The sequence below is a fragment of the Pseudoliparis swirei genome, chromosome 22, assembly GCF_029220125.1.
Source record: "Pseudoliparis swirei isolate HS2019 ecotype Mariana Trench chromosome 22, NWPU_hadal_v1, whole genome shotgun sequence".
NCBI lineage: Eukaryota > Metazoa > Chordata > Actinopteri > Perciformes > Liparidae > Pseudoliparis > Pseudoliparis swirei.
Genome location: NC_079409.1, coordinates 10,676,721 through 10,704,418, shown reverse-complemented (window position 1 = coordinate 10,704,418; position 27,698 = coordinate 10,676,721). Strand labels below are relative to the sequence as shown.

The window sequence follows — 27,698 nt, the reverse complement described above, 5'->3', positions numbered from 1 at the left end:
TGGATTTACATTTTTATTCTATTTACTGTACATGGTTAAAACTGAAATGCCCCAATGAGAACATAAAGAGCAATGATTTGTGTTTTAAACAAGTGAAATACTGAGCCAAAAGTGCATTATGACGGTGTGACAGGTACATTTCTTCTTCACTGTTCCAGACATCTGTGCCGATGATATGATGATGTGATAATGGTGTTCTCATGTAGAACCACATGAGCAGCTGAGGGGTTTCTCCTGGCCGGCTCCCATGAGATTAAGTGACGCCGTACTCTCTGCTTTGTTTCTTGCCAAATCCTTAATCCGAAGCTCTGGATCCAAACACTCTGAACTGGAATGGACAGACACCAGAACAGGGGATGGAAAGTGAAAACATAATCTCATCATTTATAAAATGAGGCCAAAGAAGTTCTCCTGTTATCTGTCCTGGAAAACACATCAGCGAGTATCTACTTAAAAGCATGTTTTGCCGTGCTGAAGGCAACGCTCTAACCTTCGGTGTAAAAAGGCTTTCGGTTCGACAGAATTGTTGTCGTGGAGAAAGACTAAAAAGTCCAATATTACAAACCTGTCTGAGTCAGAGTCACAAGACATGCTGAGGTCCTTCTCCAGATCCTCTTCAGAGTGGAATCGCCTCAGGCCACAGCGCTGGACCGCCTGGGCCACGGAGTAGTGGGTCTGTCCAGCAGCACAGGCCTCCATCGTGGACGTGCTGAGCTTCGACTGCAGGAAAAGATGCAAGCAGCTGTCCGACAACAGCAGAGGGCTCTCGAGGGCCCTGCGGAAAGAGGACACTTGTATTATATTGTACTGCTTGTGAGAACAGTCGTCATATGGCCCGCTGTCTCTGGAAACTGTCAGCAGTTTTGTTCTGGTTGGTTGTGCTTGTGTCAAAGTTCACGTGTTTATTGATCCGAGAGATCACTTACTGTTCCAAAAACCTCTGGAGCCCTTTCATTCGCTCAGTGATCTGTTGGCCGTTGTTCAGGTTGAAGAAGGGGTTCTTTGGGGGCAGCTCTGGGAGCTGTACCCTGCAACAACAACAACAACAACATAAAAACACACTAAAAAGGACCATAGTGCAGGTTATATTTAACAGGAAAACTGAAAATATTCTAAAATTGTCAGGTCAAAATACTGTAAAACCGACTTACATTAGCTGGGAGTTTGCCTGTAGCTTCTGCCTGAGCCAGACAAACTCACTGAACCTCCTTCTCACAATCGAGATCTTCTTGGTAAAGCACAAGCTGTCGGTCTGAAACAGGACACACGTGCGACACACGTTACAGCTCGACCTTTATAAAAAGGCTAACACAACCTTTTTTTGTCCTTTTACTTACGTGTAAACAGATTTCGTAGTCGATGTAGGCATGCCAAAAGTCATTCTTTCGTATGCACGGGTCCCGCACCCAGACACTGATCACCTGCTGCATGGAGAAGGCAGGAGAGAAGCTGGACTGAGCATGTTATGATCAAGGGGAAGTGTTTTATTGGCAGATAGAGGAAGTGGGATGACCAACATGACAAGATTTAAGATTGGAAAATCCCAGCAAATATACTTGTATTGCTCAAGACAGAATCTTTTTATTTTTAAGTCTATTTTTTTAAACTATAAAACTTGTTTTTTCAGAATTACAAAATAACTTCAGACCTACCTGAGTCAGAGCGCAGTCAGTTTCTTTTGTCATAGTCCGAATGTTCTTGTTTGACTCTCCGTAACGGTCAGTCAACCAGATAAAGTGGCGCTTATCTTAGCCAGGGCCTTTTATTTTAAACTTTTACTGTTGAGGACCAAAGGTTTCAAAATAAAGTCACAAGACTGAGATAAGCTCTTCCTCCTAACTGTCAAGTCACATCAACAAAAGTCCCCGTGCCAACATGACGAAATGACTGCTTATTGACCGTCATTGAGAAAAACACCCAACGGCTTCACTTCTGTTCTTTTTCTTCAATTGGTCATTTGTGGAATTGATGTTCAGAAATAATTTAGCACAAGACAAATGTGACCGTACAAAATAAACAGGAGAAAAGTTTCCTTTATTCACAGAGAGTTCAAAGATCTATGGTCAACAGTTACAGGTATTCAGTAGCAGGTGTGTTTTTAGGAGGTTTACGGGTCAGCTGAGTGTCCCATAACAGTCAGGGGAGATATGTGGAGTCAGGACAGTGACGTCAACATACAGGACCTGGAGAACTACTGTAAGACGATGCTCTTTGGACAGTCTCATGTCTAAAGTGCTACATTCAGCAACGGATTAGCCATGACAGGTGCACACCAGTTTTTTGTTTTAATCTCAATTGATTTATCTTTTCAGAAAATGTAATTAATTGCTTCAGGACTTTGTGTACGCACCAGATAACATTTCTTAAAAAAGTCGACAATATTCTCGTTATAAGTCGATACAGAGTAGAAGATAATATTTGGTACTTAACAGCTGATTATAAAGACACGGGACATTTCTGGTGGGCAATTTTTTTCCTCAATATTCCACATCAACCACACGGGTCATAAAGAGACACAAAACAAACATTAGAACAACAGGCCTTCAGCTCCGACTAAGAGCTACACGGAGGAAGGGATTGGACAGCAGTTATATTCAAATATATAAAGCACACACCAAACAACCAAGATGTGACTAAACAGGACTTCAAATACTAAACGGCAACAAAAACACAACGCACATCCACAGCGATCAAGTCTGCTTACACGTAAGCTGCTCCAGGTTAGTCGGATCTCAAATCGGCTGCTCTACACAAAGCTGAGTTGTAGTCCCCGTCGCAGTCGTCTCCACTAAAGGCACACGGGCCTCGGCGAGCCCCGCGGGGTCGAGAGCACTTAAAGCCCATCCCGCCGAGGATCTCGCACCTGCCAGAATCTGGGATTCTACCCGCTGCGCAATTTCACGCCGTGTGCCTCCAAAGTCGGCTGAAGGAGGACACTCGATGGAGGTTACACGAAGCTTCAGGCGACAGCACAGCTGTTTATCAGTTCGCCGCCGTACACAACCCACGCGCACGTTTCACTGCTCCTCGTCTCCGCAGTGCCAGCTCAGCTTCTGCTCATAGAAGTCGATGACCACCTGGGGACACCTGGCGCTGGCTTCGCGGGCCGGCAGCAAGGCCACATCGTCGGAGTTCTTCCTGTGGGGATACGCACCGTTAACATGGCGGCATCGTACTTTTAATGTTTCGGCGGCAGCACGAAGGCCTGCCAGTTCTGAGAAGGTTATCGTGAAGGAGGAAACACTGAGGGGACTGAGCAATGCCCAAAGACACTTCAAAGGGTAACACAGACATCAGTACTGCCTTTCAGTTAACTTATGGGATTCATAACAGATATTTAAATGTTTCCAGCTGTGTTTAATAGATTCTTATTTTATTGTGTTTTAAATGTTTTAATGATTCATTTATTGTTCCTATATGAGGCACTCCTCTATGTTTGACAGGTGTTAATAAATAAATGAACAATTCAAATTGCCTTGTTTTGTGTGGATGAAGCTCTCAAAGCAAATAAGATGTTTCCCTTCAGTTCATTTGAACCCAAACTAACAACTTTTCCAAAACTCAAACATGTTGGTTTGTTGCTTAAATTCTCAGGACATTGGTCAGAAAGCCCTAAAAGCAGAGGTGTCCAATGTGCACTCCAAAACACTTGCTGCTCACTTTCCAAAATGCAACTACAAAGTATAATTACCAAAGCAGGATTTGAGACAAAATAAATTGAAAATAAATAAATGTAAGCGCCTGCGTTTTTGGGGGCGTGTCATGGCAGCACGCTCTCCCAAATGGGTTACTAATCTGAGGACTGTTTTATCACGTCCAACTTTGTCTCCTTTGTTAATTATATATTCACATAACATTCTCACTGCACAACAAAATTAAAAAACTGCATAAACCTGACACTACCGGCTCCCTTCCTGTCGATCGAACATGTAGATTGCAGCATTAAACATGAACGATTGGGAGTTTCAACCTCAGACAACCATTTCCCCAACCTTTCATTCAAGGATGGAGAAAAGAGGAAGTGCCGGAGTTACCATTTGACGAGGAACATAAGCTCTCCCTGTCTGTCTGCGGAGCCGATGATGCATTCAGGCTCGAGGTAAGTGCTCAGGCCGGTGGGGGGGTGTTCCTGCGTGTCATTTGGCTCCGTGTTGCTCTGCACGGTGAGAGCCTGCTGCTGAGACTGCATGCAGGACTGCAAAGACAACGTCAAGGACAAAAGGAGAAGGCGTTAGAAGAGACCACAAAGACAACATCGGCACGAGGAGAAAGCCGGGCTGGGGAGGCGTCTTCACTCTGCATGCCCATTTAGAAAAAATACTTCTGATTGAGTTCACTTTCAGGGACCGTTGTGAAACTAACCACATTCACACACCATTTAGTTCCATATTCGGCTTTAAAAAGGAACAACGTCTGTCAACATGGTCAGATGTTTTTACTCATATCCAGAGCAGCTTCTTTTAACATCAAGGCGTAAAACTTCCTGAATTCTCTGAGCAGAACACGTCGTGTTTTTATTCCTCTTTCCAGGTTTAGGAGCGGAAGTTCTGTGAATAACATGGAAACAACATCAATTTACAGCCACTCTGCCTCTGCATTTCTCACACTCACAATTTCCGTCTCCTGCTCCGTCATTTCTTCTTTCGGAAATAACTCTTGTTCGGTTTGATCTTCCTCATTCCCCTCAAAGAAATGAGTGTTTCTCAGGAACTCTTGGATGAGTTCAGGGCAGTCCACATTGTCCTCAGGTTCCCATGTGTTCTCTGCACTGTAAAAACATAAAATATCACGCATAAAACCAAACAAACATAATCACACAATATGAGAAAGCAAATCTCTCTCACTCAGTGAAACCTTTCCACTTCAGGAAGTACTCCACTCTCCCGTTAAAGATTCTGCGGCGAATTATTGTTTCTACCACAAACTCCTGTACAACTGGAGTGTCCTCAGTCTTCCTCTGTTTGGCAGGCTGCTTCTTTCTCATCCTGCCATGAACGAGAAGCCAATTAATGCCGACCTGCTTGCACCAATGGCAGTTCACAGCGTAGAAAACAAAGCATAACGAGACAGTTGGTCGATTGCTAAAACTCCAGCGTGATGTTCGAAATAAACACGTCCGCCTCCCTGCTGATGGGGAACCCGCGGAACAACACGGCAGCTGTGCCCTGCAGACACTGATCCGTACACTTATTCTAGCGCTCCACCTGCTGCCTCTTCCGGGAGCACAAACACACTTCAGTCCTGAACGTTAATCTACACCCGTGCACAGCTCACTCGGACCGTTTAGCTTTGCGGATGTGGCGCAAACAGCAGCCGGAAAAAACGTGCCCGAGTGATGATGCACAAGACGCGACACTGAACAATATGCACGTACGCTTTCGGTGTTTACTTAATCTCAGCGGACGGCCTGCTGCGGTGCTGCTCGGCTCATTTTGGAGCGCGTCGCTGGAAACTACACGCGCACGCAGCGCCGTCGATGCTGCGTTGTGCGCAAATGTGTCGCTCGGCGTGTTTACATGAGCGGACCAACTTTTCATGAACGACTTGAAAAGAAAGATGGCCGTGGATGCTCGGAGGAAGTGGTTGCCAAGGGAAAAGGTCATGCCAGGAAAACCGGGAGGAGACGATGGGGACGCGCAAACCAGCCGACCAATCAGAGAGCAGTCCGTCCCCATTTCCAGTGGTCCGGATCTGGCCCGCCACCCATGGGCGTCCGCTGTGTATAGCAAGGGACTGCGCGTGGAATGTCTTGTTATCAATGTCAGTTGAAGCAAATATTAATTTATTTGGAGGTGATATGAAACTGTGCACGTAATATAATATATCATATTATAATAGTATTAGATTTACAATATATATACAATTTAGAAGAACTTGTATTTTACTTGAGTTTCTGTTTGATGCTACTTTATACGTTATATTATTATTTTAATCAGAAAAAAAATATCACCTTTTTACTCCACCTCACTTTTGTTGCCAGTGCCATTATTGGTAGTTTGTTGCTTTGCAATCAAGAAATGTACATGTAAAACATTTCTGATTAACATAGAATATGATACATTGTTAAATTACATTAATATATCTAACAATTAGCCCCATCTTTAACGCCATTATTAAAACAATTATATACCATGAATATAATTGTAAGCCTTTGCAAAATAGTGCCATTCTGTATTTTAATAGTTATTATTTAAGTAACATTTTGGAAGTATATTTTGTTACTAACATGTTTAGTTAAGTAAGTCTCTGAATGCAGCATCTTGTGTATTTTACATTGCGGTATTAGTATACTAATTTATACAAGTGTGATGTTAGCGCGTGTATTTCCACCAAAGGGATGTGTTCCCCTCGACCTCCTAAACTGCACTGAGGAGACCAGAGAAAAACACCCTCTGGAGGGTTTGAGTGACAGCTCCATTTCAGCCAATAGAAAGCCCCAAAGCTGCTGATTGGCCAAGTAAGCACCACAGGCCTTCAAACTAGTTTTCCTTTCACTGTCACTCTAAAGAAGTGATTCTCAACTAGTGGGTCGTGGACCCGTTTTTAGTTTGTTTTTTTCATCCTGTGATTTTATTTTGAAGGAACTTTTTTATGCCGGCTCGTCCCTGATGTTGTCAGCAGTGTGTGGCCGGTTGGATCAAACCATCCTGATATGGGGGAGACTTTGGGTTTTTAGGATAATTAAATTAAACATCCTACTGAATATAAAATTCAGCTTCTCCCATTAGAAATGTCTCCAGACTCATGTCTGTCAGTGTTACTCCTCAGGTTGATTTGAGTGCTGCTAAATTTTCTGTAAAGCACAATGTTTTTCAGTATTTACATACTGATGAGGTAATAACAAGAAAAGTACATTTTGTATATATGAATCCTTTTGAATTCATTTGGAATTGCACTTTTTATTTAATTGATTTTGAATTGCACTTTTTATTTAATTGATTTTCAATTAGTTGAAAAGCTGCTCCTAAAGAGTGACATTTTTCGTAAATTGTTTGTCATAGATTCAGTGAGTGTGTTTTCTCAGTTAAAGTTAGGTCATTTGAGTCTTTTTTTATTCTACTTCTTAGTTGTCAGACTTTTTTGTTTGTGCATAAAAGCTGTTGAGTTTGTTTAAAAATGGCTGAAGTTTCTTAATTGTTATGCATGTTGTAATACCTCGTGTCCTGAAGATGCACTTTTTGTTTTTTACTTAAAATGCAGCTTTTATAGAAATAGTTCCTCTCTAGCATCACCACCAGCTGGTCGTTTTGATTAATCATTAAACTTGTTGTTATACAGATTCTGTCTCCATAATATCTCAGGTATTCTGTCTCCATAATATCTCATGTATTCTGTCTCCATACTATCTCAGGTATTCTGTCTCCATACTATCTCAGGTATTCTGTCTCCATACTATCTCAGGTATTCTGTCTCCATAATATCTCAGGTATTCTGTCTCCATATATTTCAGATATTCTGTCCCCATGATGTATTCTGTCTCCATACTATCTCAGGTATTCTGTCTCCATACTATCTCAGGTATTCTGTCTCCAGATTATCTCAGGTTCAAACTGCACCACATTTTCATTTAATACTATTGAGAAGTTGAGTGTTCTGCGATTTGGGTCGCGGCTTGTCATTCAGGGGAGATGGTGGGACCCGGAGCCAGACCAGTTGAGAACCAGTGCTCGAAATTGTTTAGTAACACACCAGTGGAGGGCGCTGGCCGCTTGTATTGGACTGCCAGGTTCAGCTCCTGCACCCTGTTTACTGTGAGGTTGGATGTATGCTTATAGCAAAGGCAGCAGAACAAAAGGTTTGACCAGGAGATGGACTCACATTGGAGCTGACTCTGATGCGTGGTTGTTTCTGATACCAACTCATCCTCAAGGCAGAATTATGTAACTTTGCAGCCATTTGTTGGTGAAATTCACAAAAGAATTCACTGCAACAGCCCCAAAATAATGTAACAATGATACCGGGATGCCTCCAATATCAACATCACATGATGAATGTGGTGTGTTTGGTCATTTGGACCGGCCACATGCAGCGGACATCATCTCGCAGTTCAGTGGATGTAGGCGATAGGAACGGCAGGTTCTCTATTGATGAAGGCCATGCGGGACGCTGCGGTTTTCTTCTGTGATATATTATTAACAATGTGCTGAAAATGTTCTCAACAATTAAACACACTTTTCTGTTTTTGTTTCGGATGAGCAACTGCATCTTCACTAACTTAAAGGTCAGTGGAGAAACTTTCTCTCCTGAATTGTGAAGAGCATCCACACAAATTGTCAAAATTTTTACAATTGTTTATAGGTTGTCTTCATGAATAGCTAACATCATCATTATCATATCATTATTAAGATTTCTCTCTTCAGTCTAGCAAGTCTGCAATTGTAGGTTTGAGTTTAAATTAGTTGTTGATAAATGGATTGTAGTCCAGATATTATTCAGTGAGTAGCCAAGTTAATTTAAAGATTATCTTTTTATAAATTATATATATATTAAAACCAAATTGAGCTTCAGTGGATTATTTATTAACAAGATAATAAAGCCATAAGTTACTTATAAAAAAAAGAGTGCCATATTTTAAAATAGCACCATATATACAGTATATAATGATTTTTGCAGTTTTGACAACAGAACCAGGTCAACCATACCTACAGTAGGTTCCACTTTGCTTTCGCTTTAGACTCAGACTTCAGGCTAAGACATGTGCTAGTTATCTGCTGCATGTCCTGCCGTTGCCCTCTGACCCGTCCCTGTTGGCTCTTTTGGGGTTTTAGTACTAGTTCCCATAGTAACCGAACAGCTAATGGGGTTGAGCTGTCGCAGTAGGCGCGGTAATGGCACTAATGCATGCAGTGAGGTTCTGTCTGGATTTACTGCCTATGGTACGGATCCCTTTGGGATTTCTTAACCAAACTCTGGAAAGTCAGTGGATCGTTTCAGCTGTGAAATGTTCAGAAACAAAACACAAAAATGAGTACATTTACAACTTTTTGTGCATGTTCACTTTTAGCTAAGCATCATACATCACTGGCTGGTGAACTATGGCTACATTTAGAAATAACAACTCGTCATCTTTTTTAAACTAATACGGAGCCATGGATACAATTAAATGATAACCTGGATCGTAGAAGTTTAATTATACACATATTTGAGATGTTTTAGAAAACAAATTGCATGTCTTGCATGTGTTTGTAGCCTAAATGACTCAACAACAGGTATTAACGGAGTGATCTGAGTCCTATCTTTGTGCCTAAAACCAAACGGACTGAACCCTCGATTGACCAGGGCACTAAAAATGAAATACAGATGTTGATGAAATGACATGCTCCAGTGTAAAGGGTGAAAAGATATATCGCTTTGAGCCGCCATCCCTTAAATCAGCTTACTTCTCTCCCAGACAAGCACATTCCTGGGGCCCTCATGTGAATGGAGCCCTCATACAGATGGGCCTTGAGAGCCACCTTGTCAGAGCAGAAATGAGTCCAGATGGCTGGATCCTGCTGTGAGGGGCTGTGCGCGACTGAGTAGTGGTCTGTGTGGCGCAGGCCAAGCCTGTCTGGCCGCTTTCCCCTGGCGTTCCCTCAGTACCACCTCGAGGCTCTCCGGTTACAGCGAGGGCGAGGACATTCACAACGGCCCTGTTATTCATAACGAGCGCTAACCTGGTTGTATAAAGAGCAGTGAAACAGGAATATAGATGGCTGGTCTGAGGGGGAGAGGCATTTACATGAGCTCATGACTGACTGACTGATTGATTGATTGGCCACATATTTGCATAGTGGTGTTCTTGGAGATCGCTCCTGCACACACACACACACACACACACACACACACACACACACACACACACACAGCATGTTTGGAGTAAAGGCAGCAGTGTGAGAGTTCGGATGCTTTACTGTCACCAACTCTGTCACCACTGCCCTCAGCACCTTCAACAGCTCCACACACGGTCTCCAGATCACAATCAGACTCACACACTCAATCAGTCTGGCTCTGGTGCAACGGGCTGCAGGAAAGTTTATGTCCTCCGTATGAATGCAGCACCCTTGGAGAGAAAAGTGACTTTTCATGAGTAACAGAGGACGTGGGACGGCCGACCACCTGGGTATGCTTGCGGAAATTTGTCTCCTGTTTCAGAGCACTTATCGTTTCCTCTGTGTTATTCTATACCTGGTTCTGGAATGAGGGCTTCAGGGGGGGAGTTATTGCTATATTTTGTTTCTGTAGAGTTATTGGGAATGAATACAGAAATGTATATCTTTATATTGTGTTTCGGTAATTTAAGCTCTCTCTCTCTAATACTGTATATATACATATATATATATATATATATATATGTATGTATATAAATACACATGCATACATACATGCATATATACATGCATATATACACTACCGTTCAAAAGATTGGGGTCACTTAGAAATGTCTTTATTTTTCAAAGAAAAGCACTGTTTTTTCAATAAAGATAACATTAATCAAAAATACACTCTATCCATTGTTAATGTGGTAAATGACTATTCTAGGTGGAAACGTCTGGTTTCTAATGAAATATCTCCATAGGTGTATAGAGGCCCATTTCCATCAACTATCACTCCAGTGTTCTAATGGTACATTGTGTTTGCTAATCGCCTTAGAAGACTAATATCTGATTAGAAAACCCTTGTGCAATTATGTTAGCACAGCTGAAAACAGTTATGCTGGTGATATAAGCTATACAACTGGCCTTCCTTTGAGCTTGAAGTTTGTAGAACAAAATAAATACTTCAAATATTAATCATTATTTCTAACCTTGTCAATGTCTTGACTATATTTTCTATTAAATGTTCAATTCATTTGATAAATAAAAGTGTGAGTTTTCATGGAAGACACGAAATTGTCTGGATGACCCCAAACTTTTGAACGGTGGTATATATATATATATATATATATATATATATCTGTGGCTGTATGATACATGACTTTGACGTGTTGTCAGTCTGACTTCATCAAGGCTGAAACATGACTAAGTCATCGTAACCTAACCAATAGAAACAAATGAACTGGACTCTCACAATTGAAAGTTTATGACTCTTCTAAACAGAAATAGGAAGTAGTTCCCCCAGCACCAGAAAGTGAATTCTGGGGGCAGAAGAAGTTTCATAGTGAAGGTGGTTTTGTTGCTATAGATCCTGAGCCTCATGGCGGGGGGTTTCCGCTCTAAACCCATCAGATCCCGTAACACTCTGATTGACAGGTGAATGGCACCAATGACAAGAGACCCCCATCCCCCCAGGGCCAATGTGGCACAAAGTGAATGGATAAGAGTGGAAGGGAGAAAGATCGCCTTTGAACCTATTTCCCCCCTTTTTCCACTTCTCTTTTTCTCCCACTCTCTCTATCATTCTCCTCACTTTTCTTTCTTTTCTCTGTGAGGGTGTGTTTGGTTCTTGTGAGTTCTGCGGCTGATGGAGCTCGTTGACTCGGGGCAGAGTAAAACGTGAAGTTAAATTAAGTACTTTCAGAGGGTCACGGAGAAATGTGCCAGTTAGCTCACAGAACTGATACCGTCGGGGAGAAGTATACGCTCTCTGAATGTCATGAAATTAATAATGTTTAGTATAACCAATTTTGATGACTTTCCTGGTGAACTTGTCTCCCTGTAAAGAAACAAATCAACAAAAGCCCTCAAATTCTCTTTCTCACATTTCAGAATAAAATAAGAATAATTAGGATGCAAAATTTAATCTGACACAGATTTGAAGGGGGCATAATCGTTGATTTCTGTTCTGTAATGTGAGAAAAATACTCTCAGTAACGGACTTGATGGATTGCTCTCCACTGGTTACTCACAAAGCATGAATGCTGCTGTTTACACGGACATTGTTTGCTCTCTTGTGTCCGACCTTTGTCACACATCCTCTTACATATCAGATTCTCCTGACGTTAAGTGTTCCCTTTCCAAGCTGCCCATCACCATCCAGTGAACCCAAACAAGGAACTCTCCTGTGACTTGTTTCTTCTTCTCATAAGCATATGGGCATTTTTGTGTCTGGCTTAAACAAGCCAGACACAACATGTTCGTAAGTCTGCTTTCTAGAGGCTGGTAGGTGGATTGTGTTACCTTTGGACGGAGCAGCTGCCTCTCCTTTCCACATGGCATATAAGTAAAATCACTTCTATGTATGTATCACATGAATATGAAAGCTATAAACGATGGCCGTACTCTTAGCGCACTTATCAGCAAGACAGCTGAATGGTATCTCATCCTTGAGTGGTGAGAAGTCCTTTGCCTTGTTAAATCTCACTGTCACTGTGCAGCTGCTGGTTGTCAACTCTTATTGAGAGCAGCTCCACAAACCACCGAATCCAGTCTGTTGACCTTTCACTCGTTCTCTTTCTCACAGCTGTACACTTTGAACTTTAGATGTGCTCCATATCCAATCTGGTTTTAACCCCTTAAACCAGGAAACCGGCACATTTGCAATTAAACTGTGTGTCTGGTCTGCACAGGTCTGGATGCAAAGCTTCCCCCTAAAATAAAGAGTTTGCTCTCTGAGTCCTGGGGATCTGAAGCTTTTCTGCCTCAGCCAGAAGTGCTTTGACCCATTTCAGCTGAGCCAGGCCTATAGCAGCTCCATGCCGTCTGAAGGCTAAGTGGTTTATATGTAGGCTCCAGACTGAGCACATGGTGGGACTAACCATGCTCTTGAGTTCTGCCGGCCTGCCATCTGGAAAATAACAGCTTTAAGCAGGTCCTGCCAGTAATCACCCTGCAAACTCTGAACAAAGGCACCGAGTCCGCTGTGGAGACATCCGGATAATTGATGGGACAGGCTCCAGTAACTGAGTCTAGTCCAAGAAGTAAACAGTCTAGTTTTGTTTTTTAAAAATGAACAGAAGGAGTATAATTGCAACATTTAATGTAATACATTAGTTTTATAGCCTACAACACTTTAAGCACTTTCCATGAAATGTGTTGTGTTATCCCCAAGATTAACAATTATCACATCTCATCCTCATTCATGTTGGCAAGATTTAAGCTCTGCCTTGAGTTTGGTCATTTGGAACCTCTTGCCCCCCAATGTGGTTGGAATGGATGAACAAGATATTTTTGAGCAAACCCCAACATAACCAGCTGTGTGGTTTCATATTTAACATAAAAACACAAAAGTGAGTAAGAAATGTAAAAAATGTCCAAATTGCTCTTTGAATTTGTCTGGATTCACAAAGAAAAAGCTAAATGTGTGACCTTTGTCCCACATATGTGGCACACAACTCTGAGTTCATTTAAATCAAAGCCACAACTGTTTGTAGGTCAGACAGCTCTTCCTAAAGTAGCTTTATACTTGCATAACATAGTTGAAAATTGGTTTCTGAAGCTTGCTTTTCGCACATTGGTATAAAACTCTGAACACACACAACCATTCCCTCGGTTTGAACCACTTCCTGGACCTAAAAAAAAAAAAGCTGATGTACATTGTCCATCCTCCAAAATGTCGTTTTTAATTAGAATCCTATCAGGGGTTAATCTGGAAACTATTACTCAGTGTGTCTTGAAAATAAATTGTTTGCAGCTGAGAGGGGAAACGCAGGCGGGGGAACAAGTGGCAGAGTCCCTCCGGTGAAATGCCATGTTTAGGCTGATGCACAGGAAACAGGCTCTTATGAGCCAGGAAATGAAGTGGCGAGCACAGGCCGACTTATGTTTCCCCTCGTGCTTTCAGATGGGCCTTGTTATGCGGAGACACCAGGACTCCATCTTTTGTTCATGCAGAGCCAATAGTAAACAACACTTTTAAAGACTTTTAGTGCTTGTGAGGGTTAAGTGGTTTGTTGCCATGAAGTCTTGTGCCCCCCCCCCCCACACACAACATTACTAACGATACTTTGGGACATGAAAGGTGGTTTGAAAGGATGACTATGAATCAAGATTTTTTATTTATTTATTAATGACATTTTACTTAATTTTGTTTGACTAAAATCAGCTGTGAATCACTTAGTAGATTTTAATTATATTGTATCAGGAAAGTCAAAGATACAGGAAATTGATGAATTGTACTTCCACTTTTTAAAATGTAATTCATTTATTCAATATTTTTTACTCAACGTTGTAGTTATTACAATCTAATCAATTATATCACTTGTCACATTGTTTCCAGAATTCTTTTAAGTAACCATTGTTCACATTTATAAAAGTGATGTTAAACAAGAACACCAATATTCTGAATCATAACTCACTTCCACAGAAACAAATAAATAAGTATTTTCTATACAGACCCCAAGTGTGAAGACTCGTGTTACCCTTGGACCCTGACATTGTAAACATTAAGCTTGACTCAGAGTAATGAATAAAGTACAATAGCTGTCGGCTGAGTGATAGCAAAACCACAATTTTCGGACAAACTAAAGCTGAACTTGATTTTCCAAGAGTCTAATATATTAATAATAATAATAATAATACATAAAATTTCTATAGCGCTTTTCATAGTACTCAAAGACGCTGATTGACATCAGATATTCCTAAAACCACGAGGAGTTCTCTCTAGTTGGAAGTTTCATGCTGCAACGAGACACACTTTACAATAAATGCCTGCTGTAAAAAAGATCCAGAAAAAGGAGGCTTTCTTTTATCCCTAAATGAATTAAAGGTATTACATAACGTTACAAAGTACGTCTATGGAAAGCTTTTGGTTTAAGATATCAAAATATGTGCTCATAGTTTTATCTCAACCACTGACTAGATCTAGAGTCCACAGCCATGCTCGTGGCTCAGTGAGGCTGTTCTTAACATGCTCATCATGGCGATTCCAACATGCTGATGTTTCGTGAAAGTGCCCCCCTCAAAAACAAACAAACAAATAAACAAAAAACATACACAGACATCAATTGTGGTGCAAGAGGAAATCCAGGGACCATGAAGATCTGTACAAAAATAAATGTAGTGGCCCAACCAGCAGCAAATATGTTAACATACATTTATGTATGATGGAACTACGGTAGCATATCAACAAAAGCCGGGTGCAAGAATAACATTTCATCGTCAGAGACAAGAGAAGCTGACAGCTGACATGTGGACAGAAATGTCCTGTGTGAGATCACAAGTTGGAAGGTCATAGCCCGCTGGATGCCCACACAAATCCAGAGCGGCCTCTCTGCGAGATCCTCCCCGATGGTGGCGAACAGGGATATATACCGTGGAGCTCAAGGTGAAGTTGAAGTCAATATACAGTAAACAATTACAGTTGATGTATTCTGAATGCGTGTATGTGTATTAAGTGAGGGATGACGCAAGAGAAAAGAGAAATACTGCTGTCTGACTTTCGAGCTCAGTGTACATGTTCTTAGTGTTTATGGTTTCTTCTCACAGGAACACTGATGACCTGAGCTGCTCCAGCCAGGAAACACGTATACTAATAATATTGTGGTAAGGGGCTGCAATTCAAGCTTTGGGCTTTAAGAGACAATGCTATAGTCCATCAGAAACCTTTTGACCGAACATGGAACATGTAAGCAGTTTCTGATCTTGCTTATATCTGCAAAATCAATCATATAAATAAAGAAATGGTTTTGTTCAAGGTAGAGACGCAAAAACAAAAGACTCTGGTGTTGTTGAATAGTGTGTTGATGGCCTCCAGGTGAGTCAACACAAGTAACTCAAAATGCAAATGAAATCCAAAGAGCCTTGAGTCTTTCAGCTTGATATGAAATCATAGTATTTATATTCTCACAAAGTGAAATTCACAAGTAAAAATGGAAAAGAAAACATTGCCCAACTTTTATTTTGTAACTTCTGCTGAGTTTGCATCACCTGTACACTCCTTCACCTCCCTGGTGGTTGTTTCCATCTGTTGGGAGAAGGTTAGAAGTTAACTGGCAGAGGTCCTGCTCTTTGAAAGTCAGAGGCTTGCTGGGGGGCTTGTTTCTATCGGGGGTGAAACACCCACCCGCCCATCACCTGACAGAGATGACAGCCGTTAAGCCAAACCAGAGGAGTTCCTGCCAACAATCAGAGCGCTTTTCATCCAGCTCTGGCCTGTCGTCGGTGAGGGGGCGTTCCAGCTGTCAGCAGGACAAGGGGACCCTCTGAGGTTCTGGTCAAATTCATTGCATTGGTCAAGAGCACATGCTCCACCCTCTCATTCTCTCTCTCTCTCATTCTCTCTATCATTCATTCTCGAGTACAATTCAGTTATGTGATTTTGCTATTCTCAATTTCCCTTTCAACTTGCTTTCTACATTCATTTTCTTTGGAAGCACTGTTCACTTGCAGTAATGCCAGCGCTCTTCCTCACCACTTGAGGGAGGCAACACTTAACAGAATGTCAAGCAGCAGAATGGCTGTGAAACCTTGTCACTGATATTCATACATACACATACTTATGAATATATCAAGTATTCCTTTCCATTATACAAACCGCTTCTCCTATTTAAGGGGGGCGGGGCGCTGGAGCCGATCCCAGCTGACATTGGGCGAAGGCTGGGTTCACCTGGACAGGTCGCCAGTTTATCACAGGGCACAAATAGAGACACACAACCATTCACACTTACAGTCACCGCTACAGGTAGTTTAGAGTCCAATTAACCTGAGAGCTGTGGGAGAACAGAGAACCCGCAGAACCCACGCTGCCATGGGGAGAACGTGCAAACTCCACTGTGATCAGGGGATCGAACCTGAGGCCCCGCTTGTTGTGAGGAGACAGTGCTAGCCACTTCATCCTCAGTATATGGATGTTAAACCAAACACGAAACATTTTCTTCCAATTGATTTATTGATTAATCGACTAATCGTTTTAGCCCTTATAATGTTTAGAGTAAAGTAGCCTATACATTGTTTTAATCCCCAACTCATCAAATCTGTAGATGTGACGAATAAACTAATACTCTTTGTTAATTGTTTGCCCCAATCACATTTCTGATAAAAATCTTTATGTGAGAGATTGCTCACTGTTGCTCAATTGTTGATGATCGTCGAAGAATGTTCTGTCTTTAACATCCCTGTGAATTCATTTTTGTGTGCATTGCAATCAGACCAAACCAGTGAATTCTGTTGATTTAAACATATTAACGCGCCGTTTGTACCATTTCCGTCTTCACTTGCAGCCGGGGTCAGACCTCAGTCCTGTCTGATGCTTACCCAACCAGTGAGCGACCTGCATGAATCAACTAGAACGGGCACTCGGTAGAGCGCATACCTTCACATATCACAAAATTGGGCATTGAATTATGAACATTTTGGCATTAGTTGCATGCCAATTGGATAAAAATTGACCACGCTATGGTAAAAAGAAGATTTTGACCTTTTCATGACCTTGACATTGACCTTTGACCCGATCGATCCCAAAATCTAAGCAAATGGTCCCTGGATAATAACCAATCATCCCACCAAATTTCATGCGATTCGGTTTAATACTTTTTGACTAATGCGAATAACACGCAAGCACACATACAAATAAATAAATTCACGGCGATCAAAACATAACCTTCCGCATTTTCAATGCGAAGGTAATTATTCTTCTCCATCTTCTTTGTCAAAAGTGTTTGAGGCATTGCATCAAGGGAAGTGGTGTTGACTGACTGCAGTGGTTGTTTAAAGGTTAAACAGTACAGCACATCTTGATTTATCTGCCAGGATAATCAACCACGAGCATCTGGTCTGGACAACTTATGAGAAGTCAGAGAAAGAATGAAATAAGGGCAAGCTGTAAATGTTCAAAGGCTTGTTTTTAAGGTGGCTGTGACGGTCTCTCCGCACTCACGGATGAAAACTATCTCTATTCACGTTCACAGGAAATCATGGGGTTAAAACGCACCATATTTCATATCGACGCTCATTCCCTTCTTTTGTACTTTTTCTGCTTACGTCTTATAGCTCTAAAATACACCAGATCTGGGAGACAGTGATCGTACAGTGGTTAACTCCCCGGTCACTAAGCAATGATCAAAGCCCTCTGATGGATCTGCTTTGTCTATAACAACCTGCTGTTGAACGTTTAAATGCAGCTAATCTTCACATATATAACCGCCGTGGTGCAAAGGCTCAACAAGCCCAGTTAGGTTTGTATTGCATATTGGACAGAAGAAACACAGCATGTGTCCGAACTCCAAACTATATGAATTACATAGAAAGATGCTTACAACATTAAGGTTTTATTTCCCCTGCAGGTTTCAGTTGAATCAAGCTTTGTGACGTGCTGGTGAATATGGACTTATTGAAGCCAGTGCTCTCTTTGAAAAAAGTAATAGTAGACAGTTAGGAACATTCAGGTGGACATTCATAATGGCAATTTGTGTTTTTATGTTGGAGAAATCACAGGGATTCCTTTCTGTTTTTTAAATGTGTCCCATTAAATATAAATATCTTCATTTGTGGAATTGATTTAATTTAATGTATCGAACCATATTTAAATGTGTCACCTCCAAGAAGGGCTTGGATTGTTTTTTGAGTGCTGTAACTGGAATATTATTGGATCAATATCACTGTAAAGTAATACAAATTAATAAAGTCTTACAAAATAATGAAGTAATAAAAAGATAAAAAGTAATTAAAAGAAAAAAAGTAATGAAAAAATACAAAAGTAATAAAAAGAACAAAAGTAATGAAAAAGTAAAAATGTAATAAAAAGTAATACAAAATAAAAAAGGAATGAAAAAGTAAAAAAGTAATGAAAAGTAAAAAGTAATAAAGTAATGAAAAGTAGAAAAGTTATAAAAAGTAATGAAGTAATAAAAAGTAAAAAAGTTATAAAAAGTTAATGTTATAAAAAAGTAAAAAAGTAATTAAAAATGTTCAAAAAGTAAAAGTTATAAAAAGTTAGATAAAATTACAAAAAAGTAAAACTAATAAAACATTTTCAAAAGTAAAACAGTAATAAGTTATTAAAAAGTCAAAAATTAATTTAAAATGTTAAAAAAGTAAAAAAGTTATACAAAACATAAAACGTATTTTAAGTTTAAAAAAATTAAAAAGTAATAAATAGTTATAAAGTTATAAAAAAGTAATACAAATTAATAAAGCAATAAAAAAGTAAAAGTAATTTTAAAGTATTTTTAAAAAGTAAAAGTATTTTTTAAAGTAAAAAAGTAATGAAAAAGTACAAAAGTAATGAAAAAGTACAAAAGGAATGAAAAGTAGAAAAGTAATGAAAAAGCTAAAAAGTAATAAAAAGTAGAAAAGTAATAAAAAAGGAATAAAAAGTACAAAATTAATAAAAAAGTAATAAAGTAATAAATAGTAGGAAAGTAATTAAAAAGTAATAAAGTAATGAAAAGTAAAAAGGAATAAAAAAGTACTATAAAGTAAAAGCTATAAAAAAGTAAAAAAGTAATAAAATATGTCACAAAAACTTCCAGTAATATAGATGTGTGTACATATATATATATATATATATATACATATGTGTGTGTATATATATTTTCCGTAAAATGAGGATGCTTTAAATAAAACATGATCAAACCCAGAAGAATCCCCCAAAAGTCAATGAAAAAATCGATTATTAAAATAGTTGGCAACGAATTACATTATCGATTCTTTGTGTTAATACTGCACTCAATAAATCGCGGAGTATAAAAAAAGTATATATATATATATAAACACATGTATTTGTTTGTGTTGGTGTTTGTGATGAGTGTGTCTGTGTCTACTTGCTGCAGCCTGAAGCATGTGTGTGTCCATGCAGTCTAATGTGTCCACACCTCAGCATCAAAGGTCCTGACACACATCATGGATGTTCAAAGGCAGCACTGTGGAAGCCACCAGCTCAACAATGCTGATATTAATCAGCCAATCAGAGCACGATAGCTTTCCCATGCTGATATGCCAAATAACAAACAGGAAACATTAATCAGGTCCGCCAGCAGTAATTATTTAGAGTGTAATGTATTTGTATAAATGCATATCACATGTATCCATTGAAGGTGTATGTTGCTATATGTATGTTGCTATTTTGGCCCTTTTCTTGATGTCCCTTTCACTTGATGTCACGGTCCATCTTGCACAGGGGAGACATGAGTTCAAACGTCTTGGGGAAGTTCACAACCTACAGAAGAGACTTGACGTTTAGCAACACAGATAGGCGAGTTTTGGACATTAACAGCTACATTTCTTTATTAGAGAAGTTAAATAAAATGAATTTGTGAGGTCAGATAAGAACAAACATAAAACCTATATAATCAATAATAACATGACTGGGTAAGAGAAAATAAAAGATTGAGTGGGGTTGGGAGAAGAAAGTCATGATGGAGTTTGGTGCTTTCCTGCACACATTTTCCTTGTTAATGACGTATTGATCTCGAGAAAAAATGACTTTAGTGGAGACATTAAGGGCTCTAAAATGTTGAGATAAGCTGTCAGATCCAGACATTTGGAGCATGAAAGCAGTTCCTTTGACTTTATTCATAGATTATTTTACAATACAATTGTATAATAAAACATTGTTTACAGTTGATTTCTTTGTAGAGGCCAGGGAGGCAATGTATTGAGAAAATGATTTTCCACAACTTTATTCTGCCACCTTGTGGACGAACTGTTGCATCTCGGTGCAACTGAACTGAAAGGTGAATAAATATAAACAGTTTGACGATTTTTTTTACTAACTACAAAGTGTGTGTCAAATTAGTACCTTTTCTTTTTTAGTGTCTGGCTACGCACTTTAACAAGAAGCCAGTACCTTTCACATATACGAGATACACAATATATTATTTGCTCATTATCAAACTGTAGAATGAAAATGCATATTTAAGCTGTGAAACATAAACAAATACATTAAATAACTAGAACGGGCACTTGGTAGAGCGCATACCTTCACATATCACAAGATTGGGCATTGAATTATGAACATTTTGGCATTAGTTGCATGCCAATTGGATACAAATTGACCGTGCTATGGTAAAAAGAAGATTTTGACCTTTTCATGACCTTGACCTTTGATCCGATCGATCCCAAAATCTAATCAAATGGTCCCCGGATAATACCCAATCATCCCACCAAATTTCATGCGATTCAGTTTCATACTTTTTGTGTTATGAGAGGAACACGCATACAAATAAATAAATAAATAAATACACGGCGATCAAAACATAACCTTCTGCATTTTCAATGCGAAGGTAACTACTAACACAGATTCTAGCTGTGGAGGTGTGTGGGGGAGTGGCTCAGGGAACAGGTGTGGGAAGAGGCCTAATTGGCCTCAGCTGTAGGGAATCAGGTTGATTGTCTCCTCTATATCAGTTGCAAGGGGGACGGAGGGAGGAGACTGGAAGAGCAGACACTTAATAAAGTAGCTTGCTTAAATGTTACACTACGTGTGCTCATTCCTTGGTGCTGGGGGAAAGTAAGCAGGACTTGTTACAGTACATATTTCAGTCTATAATCTTACATGGTAGATGTTCCTAAATCAAATTACCAAAATCTAATTGATAACCTAAATCTGCTATAGTGGTTAGGTGGCTACTAGTTTTCAGGGGTCACAAGGGTTACATAGCTCATTAGTTGACTGTAGTCTTTTTGACCTTGAAATGGTTATTTGGAGAAAATAGTCAATGCCACATGTTTTTCCTTTACAGAGAGGTTCATTATTTCATCAATGTTTTAGAGGTTATTGTTAACACAAGTACTGCAGATTAAGTTGAATTTCACTTGGTGTGCACAATACGTTTATATTATCGGTAAATCACTGCAGGCTGTAGCACATTTATAATGTAGCAGCAGGGAATGTCATCCTCTCTTATTTTAAATTCCTGAATATGTTTTAGATTTTTCAATCATCTTCCCACTATTAGTAATGGGGTTCCACATGAACACACTATTTTCTGCTAATTCTTTAATATTTCAGATTTGTATCATCAGAAATTATCTCTTTCTGTGCCTTTCTCACTAGTGTTGTTATGAAATGGAGATGTGAAATACATGCCTTTTTTATTTGTGAGTATTTCATGTTATCAAATATTATTAAAGCTAAGTTTCAAGTTGGTTTATGTCGATGTATTTTTCATATTACTGTAAAGCATGCATACAATTCCATTATCCATACCGCTTATCGGATAAGCGGTATGGATAATGGAATGGAATTGAACCTAATGAGGAAAAGGCTTATCCTCATTAGGGTCGCGGGGCGCTGGAGCCCATCCCAGCTGACATCGGGCGAAGGCAGAGTACACCGGTCCATTTCAGGGCACATATAGAGACGGACAACCATTCATGCTCACATTCACACATATGGGCAATTTAGAGATCAATTAACCTATCCAACGCAACCACTTTGCATGGGATCTACTTGCACAAACAATTCGCAATGCTTTTGGTGTGAACGCACCTTTAGACTTTAGTCTACTTTGAGACATTCTTTGAACACATTTTGTGGCATTGGCTTCGGCATGCAGTCTGAATGTATAACTGTTTCTATGTTGCCTAAGAATGGAAACAAAGAAACACAACTCCGGTAACCAAACACCACAACTGCGCTCGGCTTGTGTCCGGTGTCAGCGTGTGCCGAGGTAGACCCAGCTTGGCTGAAGTAATATGTAATATCAGCACATTTACCCCGCCCCACGTTAATAATGGATTGGAAAAACATTTTCACAAGGTTGCAGGTTATACTTTCTCTGGACTTGGCAGACTTGTGATGTTTCAGTCTTTAGTCTTATAAAAGTTTAAACCACGTCTCTGCTCACACACTGTGCTGTGGGCTGGATTGGGTGTCACTCTGATCCTATTGTTCATTGTAACATCATCACTCTGGCTGTCCTAGGAATCCAAACCCAGTTTACTGGTCACAAGTGAAGACAAAGGAGTCCTGTTCTGTCAAAGACAGCTTCAACGTTTCCACTCTTGACCATTTGGAACAAGAATACTGCATATCTCCTCCAGCTGTTGAAAAGAGCCGTTTTCTCTTTGCCTCTGTCCACGTAAGTGAGCCTAGCAGTGTGTGTGTGTGTGTGTTTTTTGTGTGCTTAATTGTTGTGTTATTGCTGTATTTCATATTTATAAATGTTTACTAAAGTAAAATATATTTAGAAGAGGCCTCCCCAGAGATCCCACAGTCAAATCTTGTGGTGAATCCTGCCTTCACCTCTTTTCTGAGTCAGAGCTCCAGCAGCCAGATGGAGCCCAAGTCCTCCTTAAACCATGGCATCCCGCCTGATCTAAACGGCCATTGTCACTTTGGTTATGGAGGAACCGTCATAACTGAGTGAGTGGAAAAACATTCTGCTCAGAAATTAAAGATGTAATACATCCCATTATAGATTGTTGTTTTTCCTTCGCAGTGAACAACCTCATGACAATACTGGCCGAAAGAAGATTAACGTGTGTCTCAATGACCAGCTGTGAGTCGCTATTGATTCATCATAACTGTAGTCATTATTAACATGAAGGATAACATGATTGTTGTTTCCTTTTTTCAGCATACCAAAACCAACTGATATAAATATGGCGTGAGTACTTTCTTTTTGAAAGACCCATTTGTATATTTTATATATTGTGATGAAGTTCTTTATTTTCTGTAATCTAAATATTAGAATATCAAACAAATCACTTGAATTGTCGAATTACAAACACTAAATCTTTTAAGCCATAATCAGCAATATTAAAATAATAAATAAAGAACTTTATCACAATATTCTAATTTTCTGAGACAGTCCTGTATATATATACTTGAATTTAAGATTTTTTGTGTCGGCCTCAAACCTTGATACACTTTATTTTTCTTTAATTCCCTGCTAACAGGGACAAAATGATAAAGATAGCAACTCCCAAACAGCACCCCTATTCATCCCACATCTGCCAGTTTGCAATGTTCCCATCCTTCCGCTCCCCAGATGACCATGAAACAGGAGTAAGAGCTGCCTCTCAACATGTCCTCAACCCCCTCATCCCAAATAACGCACCGACCGTCACTGTGCTAAGAAAAACTAAAGGTACGAGAGTCAAACATGTTGAGGTTAAAGGGGATGAGAAAATAGATGCTTCCACAGAAATGTAATATGTCTTTATTTCCATGTACAGGTGGTCCATACAGACATGAGGTCTTGGAGAAACCCATGACAAACATGAAGAAAGCTGTTAGGTGGACTGGAGAACACGGCTTCTTAGATGTGAATAATTAAATGCTGTACATATCTTCAAATTATCATTGAGGTTTATCAAAAAATAGCAATGTTCTTCCTTTAGCAGACAAAGTCATCGAAAGGAGAGAAACAGATATTCTATCCGACTCCTCCAAAGACGATGCTGCCAAATCCTAAACTTCGTGACTGGGAATTGTCGTTATCTGAGCGGACAAGCAACATGCTGAAGAATTTGGAGCGGACTCAATGGGTAACCACCTACCAAATGAACCACACAGGTAACGAAGCCTAAATGTATACGTCAGTATGTTAGTGACAGAACAACAGCGATTGGAGTCAGGAGTGGACCTGAATCTCATATTTCATTTAGAGACTGGACTGCTGTTGGTACTTTGACACACAAGAAAGCTTTCCCTCTGGATAGAGCAAGGATAGAGTGAAATAAAATAGAAGTATCTCCTGCTCTCCCAGAAGATGATACTAACATCCCTTCAGTCAAAGAAAAATCTGTTTCTTTTTCCAACTCTTCTCATCCACAATCATTTTCTTTCAGTCGCAGCAAGAAGTTGAACATGTATGTATTAACACAGAGCATATGCATGATTTTAACATCAATCATACTGTTGTTTTTTAAATTTTTCTAAGGATCTGGGCCAGCAAATCCACTCATGATAGATGACTTCAAAGAAAGAATCAGTGTCATTACAGGGATAAATACACCACTGGTAAACAACTGTTAAAATCTTTGAGAACGTTGCACCTTTTTACAACCACATTTACTCTATTCAACACTAATCCTATTAAATTCCTTTCCCTTCAGAGAGAAAGGTCTTTTCCCGTGTTTGTTCCCTCTACACCTCGAGGAGGATGGAGAAAAAGGCAGCAGGGGAGCACCTGCAGTCGTACTGCTCATGAATTCCCAAATCGATCTCAAGCTCTGAACCACGACTCTCCTTCAGCTGCTATAAACCAACATAGGCAACAAGAGATCCCAGAGAAGTATAACGAGGCACAAGATCCAAACCCAAAGTCTCATAATCAACCAAAGTACAGTTCTGGCTCCACAGAAGTACAGAGCGCTGAGTCATCCAAGGAGGTCTTACATAGACAACACACTGAGAGCAAAAGATCTCTGGATGAAGGCAGGGAGGGAGAAATTCAATTATCCATGTCACAAATCAGCCAAGAGGCTAACACTGCCCGGATCTCCGGTACAAAGCAACTCCTAGACATGTACACTTCCCCTGTTTCCCAGAAAGAGATGGAGGTCACCCGGGAGAAGAGCCTGACCGAGCAGTGTGGAGGAAATCTTTCTACCATTAGTGGGTCATCTGTGGCCAAAGAGATGGCAGGTATTGAATCAAATGCTAAGTTACCATCAAGGGCATCTTCAGAGCAGGAGATGCTGGCAAAGGGCAGAGAGCTCCCAGGCCGTATGTCCAACCCCTGCATCCTGCCAAGGCCGCCTGTCCTGCCTGGCAGTGGTGGCATTGTGGGTAAAGAAGGCGGAGCTATCTGCCTCCGGGACCTTCAGAATAAATTCAGTAAATCAAAGGCCCATCGTGACTTTAATTGCTCCATAACTCATGCTGCTGTGAACCTGAGGGACAATGTTGTCAAGGGGAAGAAACATGACTTCTACGGGATCAACTGTTTCTACCTGCGTGGATAATACTGGACATTAATGTTGTTTACATCTGCTAGCAAATAATAGTTGTAATGATTTTAAGCTGAGAAGTAAACTACTATCTAAAATGTGACTAATATACTCAATGTTGAAATGTAATGACTACATATCTTATAATATTAACTATTTTATTTTTCAATTTAAAAAAAAGTTAAACTTTTTTAAATCCTCATAAGCTCATCATAAAATAGTTTGTGATTCACATTAATTTCTTGAGCAACTTTACAGACTGTTAATTTGATTAATTGCTTAATCATTTGTAAGTTAACAGGCTATGTGCAGTATATTTTTAATTCACTCTTTGGTTCTAAGCATTCAATTAGCAAGATTCATAAGAGCTCAGTATGTATAGAATAACCCTCTTATAAAAGGCTCCCTTCAGCCCAAGCTGGTTTAGGGTGAAAATAAAAGAAAAACGTCCTTCAAAGCTCACTTCTGTGTGAAAGGGAAAGAAAAGCCTTTTTCAATGTAACCTCTTGACTCTGCAAAATGATTTTTGTCACAGAAAGTCCTTGAGCAGCAAGCCAGCAACCGTGTGTGATAAAGCAGCCTCTCATTCAGGCGTTTGGAACCATTTAACAAGAGAATGGCTTTCAGAGCTAAATAGACCAGTGTAATTACTGTAGACATTGTAGATCTAGTTGCAATGCAATTTATAACCAACATAAGATTAGTGGTGATGGTTATTGTTGTTTTTGTCCTTTTTTGCTATTGTGCATACAAATAAACTTGCACTTTTTAATCACAAGCTGCACATATGTTCCATTTAATGTAGATTTCCTTTTACCACATGCCTATTTTTATGCCATGAGGACACCTGAAAAGCTGTGATTGAACAATAGGTCCAGCAGATGGCGGTATATATTATTAATACATTTTCGGTCAAGTTCAGTCAGTTATCTTGATCAGTGGTCCCCAACCTTTTTTGAGCCACGGACCGGTTCCGTGTCAGAAATAATTTTCACGGACCGGCAATATAAATGACGTAATACATATGACGTCATACAATTATACGAAGGGCATAAAGTGCCAAAACTACAACTCATCATTACGGTGTGAGCCGTGCGCTTGTTGACCTGCAACGAGCCGCTGATGGAGACGGCGACACAGACGTGTGTTTGGTCCGCTGCTCCGAACCGAGTTCTGGTCGCTGTCATTAGAACACCGGCAGAGTTGTTGTGTGAAATGTCCCTTCAGGCCACCGTCATTTGCATCTCCAGCACATTTTTTTCTAGCTCGGACGGGCTCGATTCACCGGGTGGGTTTGTTTACAAATGGGTTGCAGGTCTATTCTTTTGCAGTCAGGTCTTTTGTGGTTGGAGTACCGCTCAAACTCTTTTAAAAGCCTCTTCCACCCGGTCAACGTCTGAAACATGTAGAATGTTCCGCTGTTCACTCGCCCACACAGCAGCGACTTTATCGGTCAACTTGAAACCAGTTGTCATTTCCCTGAAGTGACAGAATTCATTGAGCAGGTTGAATATGTTTGAAGATTCTTTGTCACTGATTTGTGCCGCCAGCAGAGGGTTCGGCGCGTGAGACTCGCCTGCAGCGATAAACCCGAACTTTAAGACTCCTGAACGCGGCTCAGACGTACACACGGGTGGATCCGGTCCTTTTTCAAAATAAAATATTTTTCCGACTGATTAAAAAAAAAAATTTTTACAACTTTATTTATTCACTTTTTTTCCGCGGCCCGGTTCCAACCAAGCCGCGGACCGGTACCGGCCCGCGGCCCGGGGTTTGGGGACCCCTGATCTTGATGACTACATTTAGTTATTTCTTTTTTATGACGGTTATCTTATCCTTTTAGTGACTCATCAAAAAAAGCTATCAAACTTATTACTACAAGTGGACACAGGAATGTAATCAGGAAATACTTCTGCAAGTATTAAACAATTACTTAAAGACCACACGTGATGGGTTCGTGTCTGCACTGCCTGCCCTTGCTTTTGTTGTCTTCCTCAACAC

At 40.1% G+C, this 27,698-nt stretch overlaps 3 protein-coding genes across 5 annotated transcripts; 1 reads left to right on the top strand and 2 right to left on the bottom strand.

Moving 5' to 3' along the window:
• On the bottom strand, nt 1-27,384 carry snx10b (sorting nexin 10b). Of its 2 annotated transcripts, none has more exons than XM_056444485.1 (6): nt 26,804-27,384; nt 1,338-1,424; nt 1,152-1,252; nt 927-1,028; nt 566-775; nt 1-328 (listed from the first exon to the last, which is right to left on the bottom strand). In XM_056444485.1, the coding sequence occupies exons 1-6, from the start codon at nt 26,882-26,884 to the stop codon at nt 199-201; spliced, it is 711 nt and encodes a 236-aa protein (XP_056300460.1). In that variant the 5' UTR covers nt 26,885-27,384; the 3' UTR covers nt 1-198. The 2 variants fall into 2 exon arrangements, with proteins under 2 accessions (XP_056300460.1, XP_056300461.1); XM_056444486.1 differs by lacking the exon at nt 26,804-27,384 and adding an exon at nt 1,653-1,915.
• LOC130213073 (chromobox protein homolog 3-like) lies at nt 2,001-5,601 on the bottom strand. Of its 2 annotated transcripts, none has more exons than XM_056444487.1 (5): nt 5,375-5,601; nt 4,845-4,985; nt 4,612-4,768; nt 4,035-4,195; nt 2,001-3,138 (listed from the first exon to the last, which is right to left on the bottom strand). In XM_056444487.1, the coding sequence occupies exons 2-5, from the start codon at nt 4,982-4,984 to the stop codon at nt 3,018-3,020; spliced, it is 579 nt and encodes a 192-aa protein (XP_056300462.1). In that variant the 5' UTR covers nt 4,985; nt 5,375-5,601; the 3' UTR covers nt 2,001-3,017. The 2 variants fall into 2 exon arrangements, with proteins under 2 accessions (XP_056300462.1, XP_056300463.1); XM_056444488.1 differs by having other exon boundaries at nt 5,390-5,601.
• Nucleotides 23,734-26,546, top strand: LOC130213071 (uncharacterized protein C7orf31-like). Its single transcript, XM_056444484.1, has 5 exons — nt 23,734-23,890; nt 23,979-24,067; nt 24,144-24,318; nt 24,686-24,765; nt 24,861-26,546. The coding sequence occupies exons 1-5, from the start codon at nt 23,767-23,769 to the stop codon at nt 25,710-25,712; spliced, it is 1,320 nt and encodes a 439-aa protein (XP_056300459.1). The 5' UTR covers nt 23,734-23,766; the 3' UTR covers nt 25,713-26,546.
• Nucleotides 27,385-27,698: the final 314 nt, after the last annotated feature.